This window comes from Centroberyx affinis, unplaced genomic scaffold, assembly GCF_046629955.1.
Source record: "Centroberyx affinis isolate AG114_WGS23_722 - 3 ecotype Tasmania unplaced genomic scaffold, CSIRO-AGI_Caff_v1 ptg002360l_1, whole genome shotgun sequence".
Lineage (NCBI taxonomy): Eukaryota > Metazoa > Chordata > Actinopteri > Beryciformes > Berycidae > Centroberyx > Centroberyx affinis.
Window position 1 is genome coordinate 510,527 of NW_027280620.1, and position 19,588 is coordinate 530,114.

Below are 19,588 nucleotides of genomic sequence, written 5' to 3' on the forward strand. Positions count from 1 at the left end.
TCAGTTTTTGCAAATGAATATGTATTTATATACATTAACCACTCTACCACCTGCATGCACGCAAATTACACACACACACACACACACACACGCACTAAAATGAATCAGATGCATACTATTTTGCATGTGCAATTGTAAATATTGTACAAAAGCACACAACAGTTCCATTCAGTATTGCGGTGACTCTCTCATACTACACCCCCCCCCCCCCCTTCCACTTCTCAATTTATCTCTTTTTTACTTGCAGCACGTCACTCCTCTATGTCAGCTCCCTCTCCTCTTCTCCCCCATACATCTATGAGTTGTATCCGGGTTGGACATACTCCTCAGACTTATCCCAGTCCGTCACCCAGCCGGCCCCGGCTCCCCCGCCTCCGGCCCCTCCCCCGTTCGAACCGACCACCGGTTGGCTCATGGCCCCATACTGCCCGCCTCCACGGTACAGCTCCTCTGTCTCATTGGCCAGTTCGTCCTCGTCGATGATGCCGCACTTCTCCTCCTTGGTGTCCTCTATGTCCGCCCACGGCTGCTTCTCTCCGGACGCAAAGAGTCCTGGCGAGAGAAAACCACAGATCAAACCTTTCTCTGACAGGATCGCCATTCAGTCTGAGGGTGGAGGTCTTACTAAACACTATGAGTTGAGAGGAAGGGAAGTGTGTTTTTGTCACACATTTCGTAACACAATTTAGGCAAATTTCCCATGGGACACATGGGAAATGTAGATGCATGATTTCTAGCATAGGGAAGACATACCATAGAAAATCACTCCCCCATAGTGAACAACGGAGGCTATAAGGAAGACGTACTGCCACTCCTCACGTGTCTGAAATAATGGAAAAAGTTATTCAGGATAGTTAAGTAGTAAATATAATAAGTAAATATCCACATTTTGTTAAATTCTAAAATTATACTCCAAATTGACACAAGTGAATGGATGTACCTTGTGTTTGGTCATGGCTCCCACTATGAGAGGGCAAACCATGCCAGATAAAGTTCCCACTCCATTTGAGATGCCCATCAGTATGCTGGCATAGCGAGGGGCGATGTCCAAGTGGTTGACATTAAACCCTGAGTGAAAGAACAGAAACCATGCAAAACACTTTTTACGATAGCATTGAAACTGGTTTTATGGTTATGGTTAGGAAAATACACCATGCACTGACATTTCCTCCAACAACAGTGTAAGGTGACATTGATGAGGAAGAAGATTTAGTGTTGCAATTCCAATCATCATGAAAGTAATTCGGCTGTCATCCACACCACACAAATCAACATTTTGTGCTGTGGGTATCAGAGTTCTATCATTGGTGTGACAAACAATTAACAAACAATTGTTAAAATAAAATTTTATTCCAAAAATTGTTGATTTGAATAAGACTGTCACTCTGTAATATTTCTGATTAGATTAGCCTTTGGGCTTACTGTTGCATAAAGAACATTTCTTACCTGAGATAGCAAATCCACTAAAACCCACCGCAAGGACCAAAAAGGAAATGGCAACACCCTTTGTGTGAGAGAATCCCACCACTAGCAAGAGAGTGGCTTCCATTCCAAACCCTGAAACACATCCAGGAAACATGTGACACAAAAGCAGGGAGGAGGAATGAAGAAGACTATCCCCTACTCTATACACTGTTGACAAGCACTTGGTCCTCAGTCATAGAGTGCATGTGCATAAGCATATGCACTATTTGTTTAATGGCAATTTATACCATAATTCTGATTTAGCTTACGCTCTTCGTTTGTCTTAAAACACTCAAGTTGTTATGAAATAGAAGCTAGCATGTAATTTATGCAACCTTTAAGATGTGCTAAAACGTAACATTGTCCCTGCACTGGCAGCCGCTGCACTTTAAAGTTAATATTTAAACACTCCAAATGAGTTGCTGAATACAGTAGTTGACAATTTGAAGGGTGAGGGGTGGCAGCCACATGACAGTACAATGTGTTAGCGCCTCCTGTCAAATCAGACCACAGTCAGTGTAGGGGAAATGGCAGCGATGCATACACGTCATGCTTATGCTAGCTAGCACCGGCCCAGATGCAGCCGTGTGGCCCAGACCAGGCAGAAAGTGCTCTCTCTCTCTGCAGCATCAGGCAATCAAGGCTAGCTCAACTGAACAAGCCTGGGATGTGCACACTGACATCACACCGCTAGCCACCTCGGTCTCACACACACACATACACACCATCTCTCTCTCTGCTTACATGCTGCAAAAGCACCAAGTTGCTCTGTTTTTCTCTTTCTCACTCTCTCTGTCGATTCTGTTTCAATTCAGTCGGTGCTTTATTGGTATGATAGAGATTGAATAATTGCCTAAACACTCATTCTTCTTCATATTGCTTATAGTGAGATTCCATCTTAATCTCCACCGTATGAACAAAAAATGAGGACAGAGTCACCTGGTCTGCTTGTGTCCACTGAGTGTAAATTGTCAATGATTTCCTCACTTTACTATCAGTCACAGTGACCATGAGATAACAACACATGGTTTTCTTTGCTTTCAACCTCTCACCTCCACAGTTCATGAGCTTCCTGACATTGGTGGTGGTCATCAGGTTGTGGGTTCTCAGGTAGTCTGCCAACTGGCCGCCGATGGGCACGATGATAGTCATCACCAGATGGGGCAAGGCTGACACCAAGCCCACCTGAAAGAGAAGAGAAAAGGGGAGAGAGAGAGAGAGTGAGAGAGAGAGAGAGAGAGAGAGAGAGAGATTGAAGAATAGTGTCATCAGTTCCAAAGCAGCGTTTGAGAGAGTGAGAGTATTGAGGGGTGGAAAAAGGTTGCAGGGTGGAAATCTTTTTCATTGTAATTTCCTCGAACTTCCAAGCTCGGTTTCCACATGGCTGTACATCCCAAACAGCACATCAATCCGTTTCTGCCAATAGTTACTTTGAATTGAATTGAGCTGAACTGAATGACGACATATCATCAAACTGAAAAGTGAGAGTCTCTCCCCTTACTCAAAACACAACATGTCATATGGCTGCATTGAATTCTGGTCTATTGAGGCTACTGTGGGTGGAGAAAATGGTCTCTCTGTCGCTTCTATGGTGGATTTCTCCCTGTATGGTGGATTTCCCCCACATGATCTCACCTTGCTGATCTCGAAGCCGAAGACTTCTTCAAAGTAGGCCGGCTGGCTGATGAGCAGCAGGTAGAAGGTCCAGCTCCTGCAGAAGTTGGCGACAATGATGGCGTACACTGGCATGGAGGTGAAGAAGTGTCTCCACGGGGTTTTGAATTTCTGCCACCAAGAGGAATAGGATATTACCGGGACTCATTCACAGCCTTCACACAGCAGGAATGCACCAGATGAGATGGATCAGGAACTAGAGAGTCAGCTGGCAGTGTGTGTGTGTGTGTGTGTATATCTAAACCTGTGTATGTGCATTTATTATTTGTGTCTATGTGTGTGTGTGTGTGTGTGTAATTATAAGTAGGTCTGTATCAGAGAAATTCAGTGTTTGAGTGACACATCATATAGCGCCGTACCTGGAGAGGATTGAGAAATGACGCCGACTCTCCGATCGCTTCTTCGATGTACTTCCTCTCCTCTGGTGTGATGGTGGGATGGGCTGCGGGACTCTCATAGGAAACCAGAACCCAGAACAAATACCAGAATATCCCAAAGCTGCCTGGGAAGAGAGGAAGAGAGAGAACGTGAAAGACAGAAAGAAAAGTACAGTAGAGAAAGAGCAAGACAGGGATAGTGAGAGAGTGAGAGGTACAGTAGTGAGAGAGAAAGAGAAAGAAGTGAGAAGTGCAGTAGAGGGAATGATGGTCAGTTGGAGATTGGAGATGAGTTTAAAGGTGAAGTAGTGAAGGAGAGGAGGGAGGTGACAGCTGTAGACAGGAGTGAAAAAAGGTGGAAAATGGAAAGATTAAAGTGAGAGAAAGGGTCAAAATGAGAGACAAAAGTGGTTGAAAAAACAAGGGAGGGATATACAAGCAAGAAACATATGATAAGCATTTCTCAGTGGAGAGCAGGCTTTCCTAACCTTGGGGTCACTAGGAACACATTACTGTGCATGTGCATGGAGGTGAGAGTCAAAATAACAGCCAGCAAATCCCCCAAATACAGCTGCAGATAACAGCAAGAGAAACAACATATCTGCAGCAGTAACAGTAGCCAGGATCAGCTGTATAGTTGGAAGTTCAGAACTTGATAGTGCTGGTTAGAAATTTGTTGTTTTGTAAAACTTTCAACGGCTGAATTATTTGCATATTGTTAGAAGTTATAGCTGTATCTAGCTTGTAGTCTCTGGTTTCACAGAGAACATTTGCTCAGAGTGAAATGTGTTTGGCTTAAATTAAATGCATGAAGCTTGATTATAAGATATGATGTAACGTGGCTAGTAAGAAATAAGATTAAATTCTTAAGCCACCAATAGTAATGCGTGCAGGGGTCAAAGCCCCAAAAGACATTTTCATTGCAGCTGCACAACCTATCAGATTATTTTGGGTCATGTCAAGAGACACATGCGAACGTGAAGGCGTAATTGGTGAAATAGAGATTTGTCTGTCCTGAAGATCTACCTGGAGTCTTGAACTTGAAGTTTATGGTTTGGTCTAACGCCGCAAGGCAGTGAATACAAGTGAATCATCCATATAAACATCAGGACACTTGACAGTTTTTTCTTGACTGCAAAGACTCACAATAGGGCGGTAGATGAATGTAAGCACATATTTGAAACAATTTTTCAAAGGGAGCTTTGTCACAGCCAGGTCTGAGAGGTGAATGAACTAACCATAGACATAGAATACTGAAGGCCACCCAGTGTATTGCACCAGCACCCCAGCTAAAGGCATGGCCACCACCGCGCCCGCGTAGGATCCTGAGACAGCATCAAACACAAAGGAGAGGAACAAGTCACTCATTATTCCTTTATTCATGCATTACAATGCAGTTTCTGCAATCTAAATGCTCGATAAATACTTTAATTTTGCCAAATTTCTCTGTGGTTAGGCTACTTTGTTTCCCATGGAAATCCACTTGTCCAGTACTTCTAAATGCGAAGTATGTGGATCAATAGAGACAGTAGTATGTTGAAATTGTATATTAGATATTTCACCGCAAAAGGCTGTTGTGGCCAGTCGACTTCTCTCCAGAGGGGGAGCCCACTTGGCCCAGATCCCGTGGCATGCTGGGTAAGATACACCCTGTAGGACACAATGCAGTCAGAACACCAACACATACACACACACACACAGCAGGCACACACATCAAACACAGACACACACACACCGTTTCACACATGTGGGCACATTCATACAAAGACAAACACAGACTAACACAAGTGTACGCACACACACACACACACACACACACACACACACACACACACACACACACACACACACACACACACACACACACACACACACACACACAGACCCACAGCGTACCTCGACAAGGCCCTGGCATATCCTGACCAGTATGACACAGCTGTAGTGGCAGCGGGCGGCGGATGGAATCAGCATGTTCAGGGTGGATGTGGCCACTATGGCAAAGCCAAACACTCTGAAACACACAGAAGACAAACAGGCTGCTTCAGATTGAGTGTCTGACACCACTAAAGAAGAAGAATGACTAGAACAAGAAACTATGCCCATCGCCCACACTGGAAAAGGACGATCAAGCTTTCAAACCTGTTTGGTGGTGGTACATGTGATTGGGGTTGCCTGCTTTAAAATTGTTGGTACTGATGCTGATAGGTCTTTGTTAAATGAAAACACATTTCATCATGATTTTCAACTGAACATCAATTTGCACATCCGCTTGGCATCTGCTTTCAGAACTAAAATGAGTCCATGTTCAATTGATTTTTTCAGTAGAAAACACCATAACGGTCAACAAAATAAGAGTTCTCTTAAGGACAATTGAATATTTTTCAGTGTTTTGATGTATTTGATACTTGGTGCTTGAAAATTAATACCAAGAATTGGATATGTTACCAAAAGTTATGTTATCTTTTTTTTTTTACCAAGCCGTACATGTCATTGTCTCTCAATCAACCAGTGAAGCTTACAGTATTAACTTTGTTAATTATGACCTATTATAAGGTTATAATAGTTTTTCAATATAGGATGTAGGAGAAGATATTGGAGAAGATATTGTAAATGTGCAGATGATCACCTGTTGGCTGCAAATTTCTGACATATAAAGCCCCCGGGAATCTGTGTGACGATGTAGCCCCAGAAGAAGGAGCCGTGGATCATCCCCACTGTCTCCGGGTCCCAGGTGAACTGAGCAGCCTGGAGAGAGAAGAACACACATAACTGACTTGATTCAACTCTGTTCAACTCTGTTCTTTCTGACGTTTTTTCATGGCTCTCTCATCATACTTTTTTGTGCTTTATTTATTTTTATTTTTCATGCTTTCTATGACTTTAACAACTCAATCTACAGTGCCTTTGGGTGTGCTCTCAGCTTAAAATGTGCCACATAAATATTGTAAATTTATTATTATTATTATTATTATTATCTGTTTTGGCAAGCATAAAAGACCACTCAACTAGTTCAGGATCTGCCACTATTCTGGCCCTTAACTAATACAAAACCATAAAGACTCAAAAACAAAATCACATAAGACTCAGTTTGGTGGATAATCAAACATTTGATATTTGCGTGACGCTCGTCTCATGTCACCTAACTTCACTGGGAGAGAGAGAGAGCTGGATCCAGGTCTAACATGATGGTAAAGCACTGTACTTTGTTTTGCCACTTACCACAAGCACCTCCTTGTTCCCTTTGTAGACAGTGTGGTCATTGACCATGCTTACAATGGCCACACCCAGGTTGCATCGGATGCCAAAAGAGATGCAGAATCCCAGGCCGGACAGGATGGCGATGATGTAGCGCCTGGGCAGGCCGAAGCAGGTGCAGTCCACCACCGGCAGCTCCTTCTCCTCCACCAGCTCAGGACGGCCCTCCGCTGACAGCTCAATGGTCTCTCCATTCGGCTGCCGCTTCTCAATCAGCCTGAGAGGAGACACAGAGACGGACAAATATGTAGCCTTTTTCCTCCCAAGCGCCCAGACAAACCTTTGCATTCAGACATACACATCACACAATTGCAAAAGCACTGTTTCAGCCCACAGTGTCTTTCAGCTGGAGTGATCTAGGAGTAAACAAGTGACAATAGTGTGGTTGTTATATTGGTGATAACTCTCCAGTTCACACCTCTGACTGAATGTGTGATGGTGCATTTTAGCCTCCTAATCGCAACTGCTTTGGATGACAATTCCCACCAAAGACTTTCCCACTGTAAAGACCTTTATAACTGTCATGCAACTGCAGAACACTGATCTCTGCACTGCTGAACAAGATGCTCTGCTCCAAAAATGCAATGTAAATAATGACTATTCTGTTCGTTGGCCATAGCTTATGCCACTGAATTGAAATACTCAAATATAGTTTCTGACAGACACAGAGATAGATGTCAAATGAATGAATACAGCAGTACGGTTTTGTATTAGCGAACATGCACTACTGTCACTTTCTACCCAAAAAATGAGAACACCCCCCCCACACACACACACCTACACACACATACACACACACACACACACGCACACACACACACACACACACACACAAAAACAACAACGGTGAAGTCACACTGATACACAGCTCCACTGGGAAAACATTGCATAACATGGAAAAGGTGGCTCTGAGGGGGATTTCCTGGGAGTGTTTGTACATGCGGATGAGATATTGCTGCTTTAAAATGAAGTTGATTTGGATGTTAAAGCTTTAAAGGGGAGAAGCAAGAGTCGGCAAACATCTTCGAGCAAAACACTGACTTGTTACCAGCTCCAGGGAATCAATAAAGCACCACAATATTACATTAAATAATCTCTATAACCTCTCTCAATCTCAGTTTCCTCTTCATTTTCTGTCTAGCAGCTCCAACATGTACATCTTTGCTGATTACAATGCTCTTTGCATTCTTTAGGAAGGAGCAATTCACAAACATGAGCTGAATAGGCCAAAGTTAAAGCAATAATGCATGGGAATCCTTACATTTTGCAGTATTCCCCTTAAGGCATTGCAGTATTTTACAATTTCTCATTTTTCACAACAGAGTTACACAAAGACCCTAACATGAAAAACCTGAAAAATTCTTACCATAAAGACACAAAATGCTATGGTTACATATATGGTGCAAAAGTGAGTAGCACTGCAACACAATTAGTAATCACCACTACATGAATGGTTGAAAAAAAAAGTATGAGAATGTAGACTGAGGTCATGAAGTGCATTATGGTATTTTTGCACTGGCTTTAAACTTTCCATAGGTTCAGGGCATTTATGGTCTATATATACATTCTGCCAGTCAGCGTCACACAGACACAACAGCACACAATCTATTTCACACATTTGGAGACAATGTCAAACACAAACTCACACACAAATGCTTAGATAAACTCACTCAAACACACATACACACACACACGCCCGCAGACACACACTGCATGTTGAGGTCATGTGTGACTCAGCGTGTCCCAGTGTGTGGAAGCAGCTGTCACCAGCCGAGCCCCTCGGAGGAGAGTTCGCTTCGACAGCACATTCCCCCAGCGCCTGCTCCTTCAGGACGCCCAGGACCTGCTGCCATGCTGCCGCTGTCCACACTGTCCGCTCTCTGGAGACCAGACTCTAACTACACCTCACTACTGGACACACAGACACACACGACTTTACACTGTCCTGCTACTCAGATAGTGTGCACAGAAAGAGAGAGAGGGAGGAAGGAAGGAAGGAAGGAAGAAAGAAAGAAAGAAAGAAAGAAAGAAAGGGGTTTTTGGCAGTTCAAGCCTTTTCTGAACGGTACTGACGTCGCGAATGAAGTGTCAGTCATTCCGAGGACATGGTCCAAATATATCCCTTGATATATCTGCCAAGTTTTGCGATCATTGAACAAACGGGTGTGGAGTTACAGCCATTTTTGTGTTAGGCCATGCCCATTTTTGGCATTTGCAGCACCCCCTTTTGGTCGAATTGCACAGAATTCGGTACACATGTTAAGTTTTCCAGGCGGACCTTGAGGGTCCAAATTGCAAAATTGTAGGGTTAGGACACCTGCATATGTGTACCAAGTTTTGTGTAAATTGGACAAACGGCGTACGAGTTACAGCCTTTAAAGTAAAACCTTTAATTATAGCGCCCCCCTTTGGGCCGATTGGGTAAATATTTGTTGAGCTAGTAATGGGTCATAGTATCTGTCATTGGGCCAAATTTGATGTCTCTGCAATATACCAACTCACGGGAATTTGCGCCAACGCGGATGAACAATAATAAACCAGCACAAAAACAACAGGGTTTCAGCCCTATATGGGCTTGAACCCCTAAAAATTGACTGGATTTCCAATATTGGCCATTGCATTTTTTTTAATCAGAAGAGGCTGCATTTAGAGGCAGATGTGTTTCAGATGGATTGCTAAACAAAATCAATCTGTACGTTAGAGGACATCTTTCATTATCCATGAATATTGTCAAATATGTCAAATGCAAAGGAAATTATGTAGAAAATTGTGCGTTCACATGTTCACAATTACAATAAAATATATCCATTCCTATATCTATCCCCATATATCCATTTTAGGAAAAATGATTGCCTTAAATTCATCATTTAATTTATCTAAAATAGAGAGGATCCAGTCTGAAAAAGTGTCATTTTGTAAATCAAATTATGTAAATTAGGTAATTTGCCTTAAAAGGCATCAGAATTACTTGTTATTTCATACTATCGCTCATTTTGAGTGGGTGTCACTTTGCTGAAATGGTCGATGTCTCTTTGTTCCACAGGAGTCAAACAGAGAATTCAGGAGAGAAGCCATCTGTGTACTACAACCTGCCCACTGTCAACCACCACACACACACACACACACGCACACGCACACACACACCAGACATATATGCTCTATTGCTGTATGTTTCTATAGTTAACAAATTAGGTACAGCACCGCACTCCATCCAGTGTAGGTGTATTTCCACGTGTGTGTATGTCTGTGTTGGAGTGTGTGTGAGTTCACGGGGAAACACAGGCGCGTGTCGGCCGCCCAGTTTCCATTGGGCTGATCCAGTTAGCCAGTGAGCTGGAGAATTATGCGGAGAAACAGGCGGAATCACCACAAGGATTTGTTCCATGTGATGAGGATGGTTGCATTTTTAAAGAGGTGTTTCAAATTTGAGCTTCAATATGTTCCTAAAAGACGTGTTTACTGCTCTGAGCGCTGTGCTTTTTCAGCCGAGCCAGAGTCATCCATTCAGAACAATTCATCTGTCTGTACATGGAAACCCCAAAATCACTTATTCACTCATGCTAACACCAGACAAGTCAGGCTCCGACACTGGTCAATTATTGATGTGTTTTTGGGGGAGATAAATTATTCACTCTAGCTTTTCCACTATAATCTATCTATCTATCTATCTATCTATCTATCTATCTATCTATCTATCTATCTATTCAATATTATCCATCTATTCGTTATATTTCCTATCTATGCTTGTGGCTTTCACTCCCTCCCCCATTTCCACAAAGCAGATTCTATGTAATCCCTTTATACACTCAATACATGCAATCAGTCAATAAGAGCTCACCAGCAGGGTAAAAACAAGACATATGGCAACACAATTATATATAAATTCAACCTGGATCCATCATGAGTTATTCTACTCGTCAAGTAAAACACAATGGCAAACAAAGAAGTAATACATTGTAAAGCAATGTTTTGGAATTTGTAAGAGATTAGAGAGGTTGCATCCTCTCTCTCACTCTCTCTCTCTCTCTCTCTCTCTCTCTCTCTCTCTCCCATGAGCTGTAGGCGTGATTCCACATTCTCTCTCCTCCCTCTCTCCCTCTCTTAATCTGTCACAACATTCAGATTAGGATTACAAAAATGATTTACTTCCGGAAATTAATATGGAAGGACAAACCAGTGCTGGGCGTGGTTCAGCGTGCCTCTCTGCCGCACCGCTCCAACACACACGCAGTGCTCGGTTCATTCTGTCAGTCGCTCCTATCGGTTTATATGAGGGGCCACTGAGGGTTTTTTAATGCTGGATCACATGTCTTGATTCCATTCTACATTTCCTTAAAGAATCCTGTTAAAAACTGGATTACTTTCACTTATATAGCTGTCATACATTTCAAGCAACAGTTCTTGAGCAATAAATCAGTTTCAGAGTTGGATGAATAGGTTCTATAAATGTCATGGTAGCTTGGTTTCTAAAATATCCATGGCAAATATTTGTTACAAATACTGACTAATATTTTCAAGTAAAGGGATGAGTCAATATTCGACATTTCACATTTCAGATTCTGTATTTATCCTCCCCTGTTTAAGGAATATTCTCACTTTCTGGCAAATAACCTGTTTTACTAACTTACTGTTGTGTGACAAGAGGATTGGTAGCAATTTTACCTATGTCCATTATTTATTTCACCTACAGTGCATGAATGCACATGATATACATTTGGTGGAAGGTACACTGGCTTCAGCATAATGCACCATAGCACTAAATGCTGGACACAGAGAGACAAAACTGTTACCAGTCTTTTAATTGCAAGCAATAAGTTGATCAAAGAGCTTATTTGACAAAAAGAAGGTGTATTCCTTTTTTCTGCTGAATCACACGTCAGTTGGCCTTGCGCTCACTGCTGTCTGCTTGGTACAAAACAAAACTAGTGAAGGGTAAACTGTGACTCGCCCCCTGAGTGGAGCTCCACATCCTGCTTCAGAGTTGGGGAATGTTGTCAGAAGTCCCTCATTAAACCTTGAGACAGATTGCAGCCTGACACCTACACATATGCTACCAGCTAACGAGGCTAGCCCACAGCAGAAATTACTGTTAATTACGGGTGCTTCCCACTAAAGGGCAATCTTGCTTTGTGGTGTGTGTGTGTGTGTGCGTGTGTGTGTGTGTTCATCCCAAAATAGCTGACTATAGCTGAGGGACTCCCTCTTGTGATATCAAGTTTTAAGGAGGTAGTCAAGTTTTAATGGCGTTGTATAGCATTACCTTTGCAGATGCCATATAAATACAGTAAGCTTCACATAAACAATTCATTGATATTATGTCTGGAAATGAGCTTGGCGTTGTGACAAAACTGGTTTCATAACAGTGCTGATTGGTGGTACCGACGGTGAAAATGGTTAGGCATCACACACACACACACACACACACACACACACACACACACACACACAGAAAGGAAGTCAGAGCCGCCCCTCAACATTTGCCTGCGAGTGCGGCTCACGTTCCTGTGTGCCTCCACTCAGCTGATGCGGTGCTTCTCTCGTTAGCATAGCGAGGACCTGATTGGCCTCAGCTGGCAACAATTAATGAGCGAGAGCGCATGAGCAGGCAGGAGTCCCACGACCGCAGGCTCTCTGAAATATCTCTATCACAATACCAAGAGGCTGAGTGGAGAACTCAAAGAACTAACCGCATACTGCACACTTTGAGCATAGGAAGCCATGTTCAACCTACAACCTAAAATCCCAGTGATAATGTGTGGAAGACGGAGAGGGACAGAGAGGCAGAATTAGAACAATTCTGAAGGAAAACAATGTCGAAATCCTAGACAACCGCCCAAGATGAAGCCTGAAAAAAATATGACATCAAACGTTGTACAAAATCAAACTGACAGTGAGTTCAAGCGATTACGCCCAAATAAAACAAGGCTTGAATACTTGTACAGACTTGATTTTTAAATGGCTTTGCAGCTGCTGAATTCAGTGTGGGCCATGAAGACATCAGAAATCACACACTAATCCCTTCATCGACCTATAGGGATTGTTAAATCGTGTGTACCTATAGTAACAGTGGCATCTTAAATACAACAGAATTATCAGCGTTTATTCATTTTCCAAAAGATAGAACCATTAATGTTTATTTTACTATTGCACCTCTAGATCTGGGGTTGTCATTTATTTCCAAAAGAAATATGATGTTAAAACTTTTTTTTTCCCCATTTAGCTGATAAAAATTGTTAGATAATGCTCCTGAATTGCTTTCACGTGCGAGTAAAGGAGCGGGCGACCTAAGACTTTTGTTACCTTTTATATTAAATTCACCAATTCACAGAGCGTTCTTGGTAATCCTCTCATAAGAGGATGATCGAGAGAGAGAGAGGGAGAGAGAGAGGGAGACTGTGGCAGCAAAAATATTATATAATGCCAGACGCCCTGGTCATTATTTGTCCACGTTCGTCTGCTGAATTGTTCCTGCATCCTGCTGCATGTTAACTGACTTTGTTTCTTCTTCTCATCCGTCCACTCCCTGTCTTCCCAAAACCGCTCTTCCCTCATTTCTCTTCTCTTTGTGGGTTAGAAGGTTTGGGTGGTATGCCTGAAGATTTTTTAATAATTGACTGTATTGTTGGAGGTCTGTGCTCACAATCCCCCCTTATGGAATTTTCTACAGTTATTTTATTATTTTATGAGCGGTGTCTCCCCCTTCTCCTTCCGTGTCTCTCTCTCTCCCCCTCTCTCTCCCTCAAGTGAACAGATTGGGTCTCGGTGGGACTGTGTCACCTAGGGAGACACCCTCCTCCCCCATCCTGTTACACTACTTTTTTTTTTCTCTCTCTCTACTGTAGACACACACACATTATTCAAGCACGCACACACACACACACTGCATGACCTTCATAGACTTTATTATCTAAATACTTCAAGAGCTTGCATAGTATAGCTCAATCACTTGCTGAGTACACATGCACACGCACACACACACACACACACACACACACACACACGCGCACACACACACAGATACACAGAAAATGCAGGAACTGAAGATGTGATTCCACGGCCAATCCACTGAAAAAAATGTGTCTCATTGTTTATTTTCTGCATTTCACACAAACCTTAACACACAAGTTGCGAGGTAGTAATATGATAATAACTGAATTTTGCCATGGAAATGCATGAAGGAATAATACTTATCATCCCTACTGAACCTTCATCAGTAAAGAAAAGAAATGATAGAATTATAATAAAAAGCCCTGATGCAGAGACACTTTTGAGGAGGCACAAATTCACACAAATACGTTCACAATGTGAGTCAGTTGAGAGCGTAGATGGTTAAAGCCACAGATAAAAGGAACAGCCTAAACCTACACGACACATGGGAGCAGCGTAAATACAAAGTACTGGAACTGTGCTGACATCATGGATACGAGGAGCAGCCTTGCCAATACCTGCTCATGCTGAGAAGTTGCTGCTTACTTTCCAAACTGATCGACCCTGAGAGATCTGTCATCTGAGGAGCCCCCATCACAGACCACACCCACACACTGATACCAGCAGAGAGAGAGAGAGAGAGAGAGAGAGAGAGACTGGCATGGAAACACAGAGAGAGACAGATACAAGCACAAGCAAAAGTGTCTTAAAGTGTAGCGTTTTGGTGTCTATCCAAATTCTGCCAGTCTCCAAAGGCATCGCTCACTATCTGACTCCTCTCTGCCTCAACTACGATGGCCACCAGCCATCTTCGCTTTATGTTGGACAGCAACTGCACTAGCCTCGTCGTTACCACTGCCATCATCATCACCATGATCATCATCATCCCTGCACTGGTGTGAGATGGTCATATGTTGGAGGAAAAATCACTTTTGCCTTTTTCACTGCCAGCCTCATGACTGGAGATAAGGCTTTCTGTCTTTTAAAGAATAAGGATATTCTCCTCCGGCCAGTGACAGTATATTGCACAGAGTTAACTGCGATGTAATTTCACATGTTTGCAGAAAGTGATTGATACAAACCCCTCAATCATCAGGCAACCCCTCTGATTTCACACATGCACAGTGAGTGAAGCCAAGTGGCAAAGCTGCTCCGTCCCTGCTGCCTCAGTTAGAGCTGGTATGAGGCTGGAGGTCTGACACACACACACACACACACACACACACAAACACACGTACACACAAATGTGCGTGCGCACACACATTTGCCTTTTCACGACTCTTTGTTAAGGCAAGTATGATTTTTTTTTAAAGTGTTGTTGCCATAACAATGCTACGTTTAAAAATATACCAACACCTTTTGTTCCTGCAGATGGCCACAGCCTACATGGTAGAGATATAGATAGATAATATTTTCTGTTTCTCCCAGCAATATTTGACTCTTCTGTATAGTGACTGTTCTCTACAGCAGGTTAAAGGGATTAAAAATGGATTGCCTGTTATACTCTATCTTGCCTTGTGTGTTGTGAATACACATAAGCTGCCTGTGTAGCCTTGCCAGCCTACAGATACAGACAAATGGCAAACTGATTTTTATTTTTATTTTTTTTACAGAAACTTACATGGGGCTTTTATACGTGATGCAAAACATCCACAGGAGGCTGCGGTTTACAGACTTTACCGTGTTGAACTCTTTCATAACGGCCATGAGCAGTCAGACAGTTGCAGTAGGAGTCTGCCTTATAAATAATTACATTTCATTCAGTCCCACTGAGCAGTTCTCTGGTCGGAGGAGATGAATAGATGGTACATGAGCGTTAATATAAAGACGCGAAAGGAAGGAATGCTGCGAGGCGGTGGAGACGTTAGAGCGCTCTTGACCTTACAGTGCTGAAGTTTATGCTTACCTAGTGGAGTTTAATATAGAAACAGGAGATGCATTCTGATGGAGAAAACGTTTAAATAATAGATGAACTCCTGGCTGCTTTCATCAGGAGGGATCACGGTTTTGTCTGTGAGCTGGAGAGATTGCCCACAGACACACAGGCAGGAACGCCCTCTGCACACCAACACGCATCCAAACGTACAAGCATATTTGCCCTCATACGCATTATATTCACATTTCCTTATTAGAACCTTGCTTTTGCCCCACACCGTGGCCACATAAAATCAGAAAGTCCATGAGCTAAGCCTGAGCAGGCCCACTAAAACCAATCTGAATCCAGTCTGATACATCGCCTCTCTCATACCATCAGCTGCGAGCGCACACGTGGCTCTGGACCAGTGAGAGAGAGAGAGAGAGAAAGCCTGTGATTCGCATGCCCTTACACTGTTAATCCAGCAGACCCGGATGGGGCTGAAAGTTGTCTAGGCTGGTCTCTCAATGGGATGGATGGATGGATGGATGGATGGATGGATGGATGGATGGAGGAGAGGGAGGAAGGGGGGGGGGGACTGGAGGAAGTGACATGGGCTGGGGATGGAGTGAGTGGGAGGGGAGAGTTTAGGGATTTGCATGGCCCGACAGCTGGACTGAAAAAACAGGCTATTTCAGGACGGGATTTATACGTTTGGTTGCTACCTCAAATCCTGAGAGAGCGCGAGCTTAAAGCGATGGTTATTGCATGTCGCTCTATCAGCGCCTATAATCTCTCTTTTTCAGTGGAATGGTCCCAGCAAACCTTTCCGTGCTGCAACTTATGTATTGATATGTCATGTATTGATATATTTAGCACTTTTATGAATGTATGAACAAGAGACTGATGTGAAATATGATAATGATCTTTTCTGGCCCTTTACATGCTCATTGATCCCAACACATAAGCTATTAAATCCCTGCTTTTGTCATGAAGAACATCTAAAAGAGCTACTGCTATATATACAGCATGTACAGGTGATATTTGCTTTTCTTTAGAAGTGTATAATTTCTTGATAACATTAATCTCTGAATGACCATAAATACAAATCAGAGGATTTTTTTTAATCAGCCGCACCAAGTGCTGTGTTACTGTGTGTGTTTTGTTGTATAAAATACAGATTCATGAGGTTCATTACTTTTTTGTAGATTTCATAACTAAAGACCTGAGATCTCAAGGTTAAATGATCAGATGCAGACCTAGGTTGCTTTTGTCAGAAGATCCCTGAAATGTTGCAATGTTTTATTTATTTATTTTTAAACATTCCACACTCAAGCTTGTGCACATTTCCTCTAGAAATTAATATATTCATAAACAAATGGAGGTCAATTCCAAAACCAAATATTTTTGTCCAAAATGCACAAAACATTGCAATGACATACACACATACCATAAGGCTTTAAATGATTACACTTGATATGTTTGCCCATAAGACACACTACAGGCACCTGACCATTGCTACTATTTAGTAAGGGGGGATCTGTGTGACCTCCATGCTAAGGCTAATGTTAATAATCTGTCAAAAGAATTATACTAATTTTCCTGTTTTATTCACTGAATGGAGTAAATGCACCTTGCACTTGAGGAACTCAGAGGCTTTTATAATATAAAGCGGTCACCATTTTTGTTCTGTCACAGCATTAAGTTTTTTATTTTAAGCTAACCACTGAAGGCCTCCAATGAAATATTTACAACAAGCAATCTTTACCAATTCCCGTCCTGCCTGTTCATTAATGGATTATTAATGGATGTGTTTATCCGAAAACAACAAAAGGTACAGTCCAGATGTGACACACACATCTACCAGCAGCCTGGCGACAAACAAAGAAACGAACAGAAGAAAACGAATTCCACAAACACCTCTTCAGTTTTTTAGAAGTGCAAATAGTCATTCCTATGTGTGTGTATGTGTGAATGTGTGTGGCACTCAGTAGTGAGTTTATAGTGACCTCATCGTACTCTCTGGTATCTTTTTTTGTTATCTCCTATGCGTGGTATCACTGTAATATTCCTATGAGAGACTTGCTGTATAGTTTTGCTGTGGTATTTGTATTATATCCATCTAAAATCTACTTTACTGCAGTTCTTTTTCGAAAGGGAACAAACAAAACAAACTACCCCTGATTAAGATAGCAAAATCATTTCTACAGTAGCAGTATAGCATCCTTCGCCCACTTCTATCTTCTTGCACTGTGCTGCGCTCTGCGAGCACCTTCAGCGCGCCTCCAGGTGCCGCCGCCTACAGATGATGGATGGATATTTTGCGCTATAAGCCCATCTGGCTACTGCCTCGGTAACGATCAATAACTACACAAGAAACAAACTTTTCCTCCACAAGAAAGTTCCTCGGTGGAGGAGAGCGGGTGGGACTGACTGCATGATGTGTCCTGTGGAACAAACTATTCTCAGCAAATTGATGGAAATCGGACAAAATCAGAGGCGGAGTCAGACAGACAAATTTAAAACAGTTGCGTACCTGTGAATTTTCCCCAGAGTTTTGCCCGCGGCCGCCTTAAACCTGTCTGGTCGGATCTCCATCCTTGCAGCTCCTTGACCCGGCCGGTGTGCTGAAGTCCCGCGCGTCCTCCTGTCCTGCCTGAGCGCGCGCAGCCCTCTCTCTCGCTCTCTCTCTCTCTCTATCTCTCTCTCCCTCTCTCTCTCAACCCTGCCTACCCGCACCACCCTTCTCTTTAAGCCTGCCAGCACGCTCATACTGGCCAGACATAAGTGTAGGCCTTTCTTTTTTCTTTTCTTTTTTGCACACTGTAAAAACCGAATGTGATCACTATTAATTAAGCTGGCCGAGGATGAGCATGAATTATCCTACTGGACTCGGGGAACGTTTGTACACGTGTAGCCTACCTAATGCATAATGCATAGGTCTACGTATAGGCGTCATTATAATGTATAGGCCTATTCTCACATTTATTTTGTTATTTTTTGTCATATATTTTTTAGATCCATAAAAGATTTAATTTTTATTTCATTTCTATTTCCATTATAGTTTAGGGTGCAGAGTGGACCAATGAATGCTAATGTACAGCGTGGAGGGAAAAAATATACCATGATCCTCCTGTCCCCAATTTATTGTGAAAGGCAAATGAAAAATTGGACATGACAAACGCACTGACAAGTGCAGCACGTGTATTTTCACAGTGACAGAAAAATGCTGATTTATTATACTTTTCTTAGAAACCTCAGGAACTGGACTCAAAGTTTAGTAAACTAAAACCTAAAAGAGGAGGTGTGAGCATCTCTAAGATCATGTTTAGGCTATTTGATTTTAAGAGTAACAATATCACATCCCAATTACTTTCATCAGCATTGAAATCTCTTTTCAACTTCCTGTGAGGGAACTTTATTGTCCCGAGGCTTCTAAAAACCCCGGAGCTTCCCTTTAAAGTCGACCACTTCATACAGATCCATATAGAAATAGGTCAACTGTCACAGGCAGAACAAAACCGGTTGGTAAAGTTTTTAACAGAATTCATCCTCAATCTCAGGAGCCCTCTGAACATTCAGTATTTTAGTAGAATTTTGTGTAATTTATAGCAATTGAAAGATAAAACTTGTGATTTTTAACTTGATCTTATATAATTTCTGTTGGTTGAATAAATAAGAGGTAACTACAGCTGCTACTACTGCTACCCCAAATATATTTACTTGAACAACACTTTGCTTACTGAGTTCTCTCGGAATGTCAGTCAAAAACCTGAACTCTGACTTTAGTTGAGTTTTTTTCAGAGTTTTTTCTCACAAATTTCTGACTTTAATCTGAATTTTGTTTTCTCTCAAATTTCATTTTTTTTCTCTCTTAAATTTCTGACTTAAATCTCAGAAATTCTGAGTATGGGCTGGGCCTGTGTGAAATTCCTCTCCACCAAGAAATGCACGAAATGCAAGAAATGAGTCAGTCAGCGGGTGCTGCCATCTAGAGGTTTATTTCAGCCCGAGTCCCATGCAATTCCCTCTGCCT

The 19,588-nt window shown here is 42.3% G+C and overlaps 1 protein-coding gene across 1 annotated transcript; it reads right to left on the minus strand.

Annotated features, from left to right (window-relative positions):
- Positions 1-295: 295 nt before the first annotated feature.
- Positions 296-18,150, minus strand: slc17a7a (solute carrier family 17 member 7a). Its single transcript, XM_071533348.1, has 13 exons — positions 18,089-18,150; positions 6,735-6,987; positions 6,142-6,260; positions 5,412-5,526; positions 5,078-5,165; positions 4,754-4,840; positions 3,498-3,640; positions 3,100-3,249; positions 2,517-2,649; positions 1,447-1,557; positions 941-1,068; positions 754-823; positions 296-552 (listed from the first exon to the last, which is right to left on the minus strand). Exons 1-13 carry the CDS (start codon positions 18,148-18,150, stop codon positions 296-298), a joined length of 1,716 nt encoding a protein of 571 aa, XP_071389449.1.
- Positions 18,151-19,588: the final 1,438 nt, after the last annotated feature.

What these genes read in the sequence shown, in the direction of transcription:
- slc17a7a (XM_071533348.1), bottom strand. Translation starts at nt 18,150, where the DNA reads ATGGAGATCCGACCAGACAGGTTTAAGGCGGCCGCGGGCAAAACTCTG. An exon ending in ACTCTGGGGAAAATTCACAG is followed by an intron (nt 6,988 to 18,088) that starts GTACGCAACTGT and finishes GTCTCCTCTCAG; the next exon opens with GCTGATTGAGAAGCGGCAGC. An exon ending in TCGGCTTCGAGATCAGCAAG is followed by an intron (nt 2,650 to 3,099) that starts GTGAGATCATGT and finishes CTTCTCTTTCAG; the next exon opens with GTGGGCTTGGTGTCAGCCTT.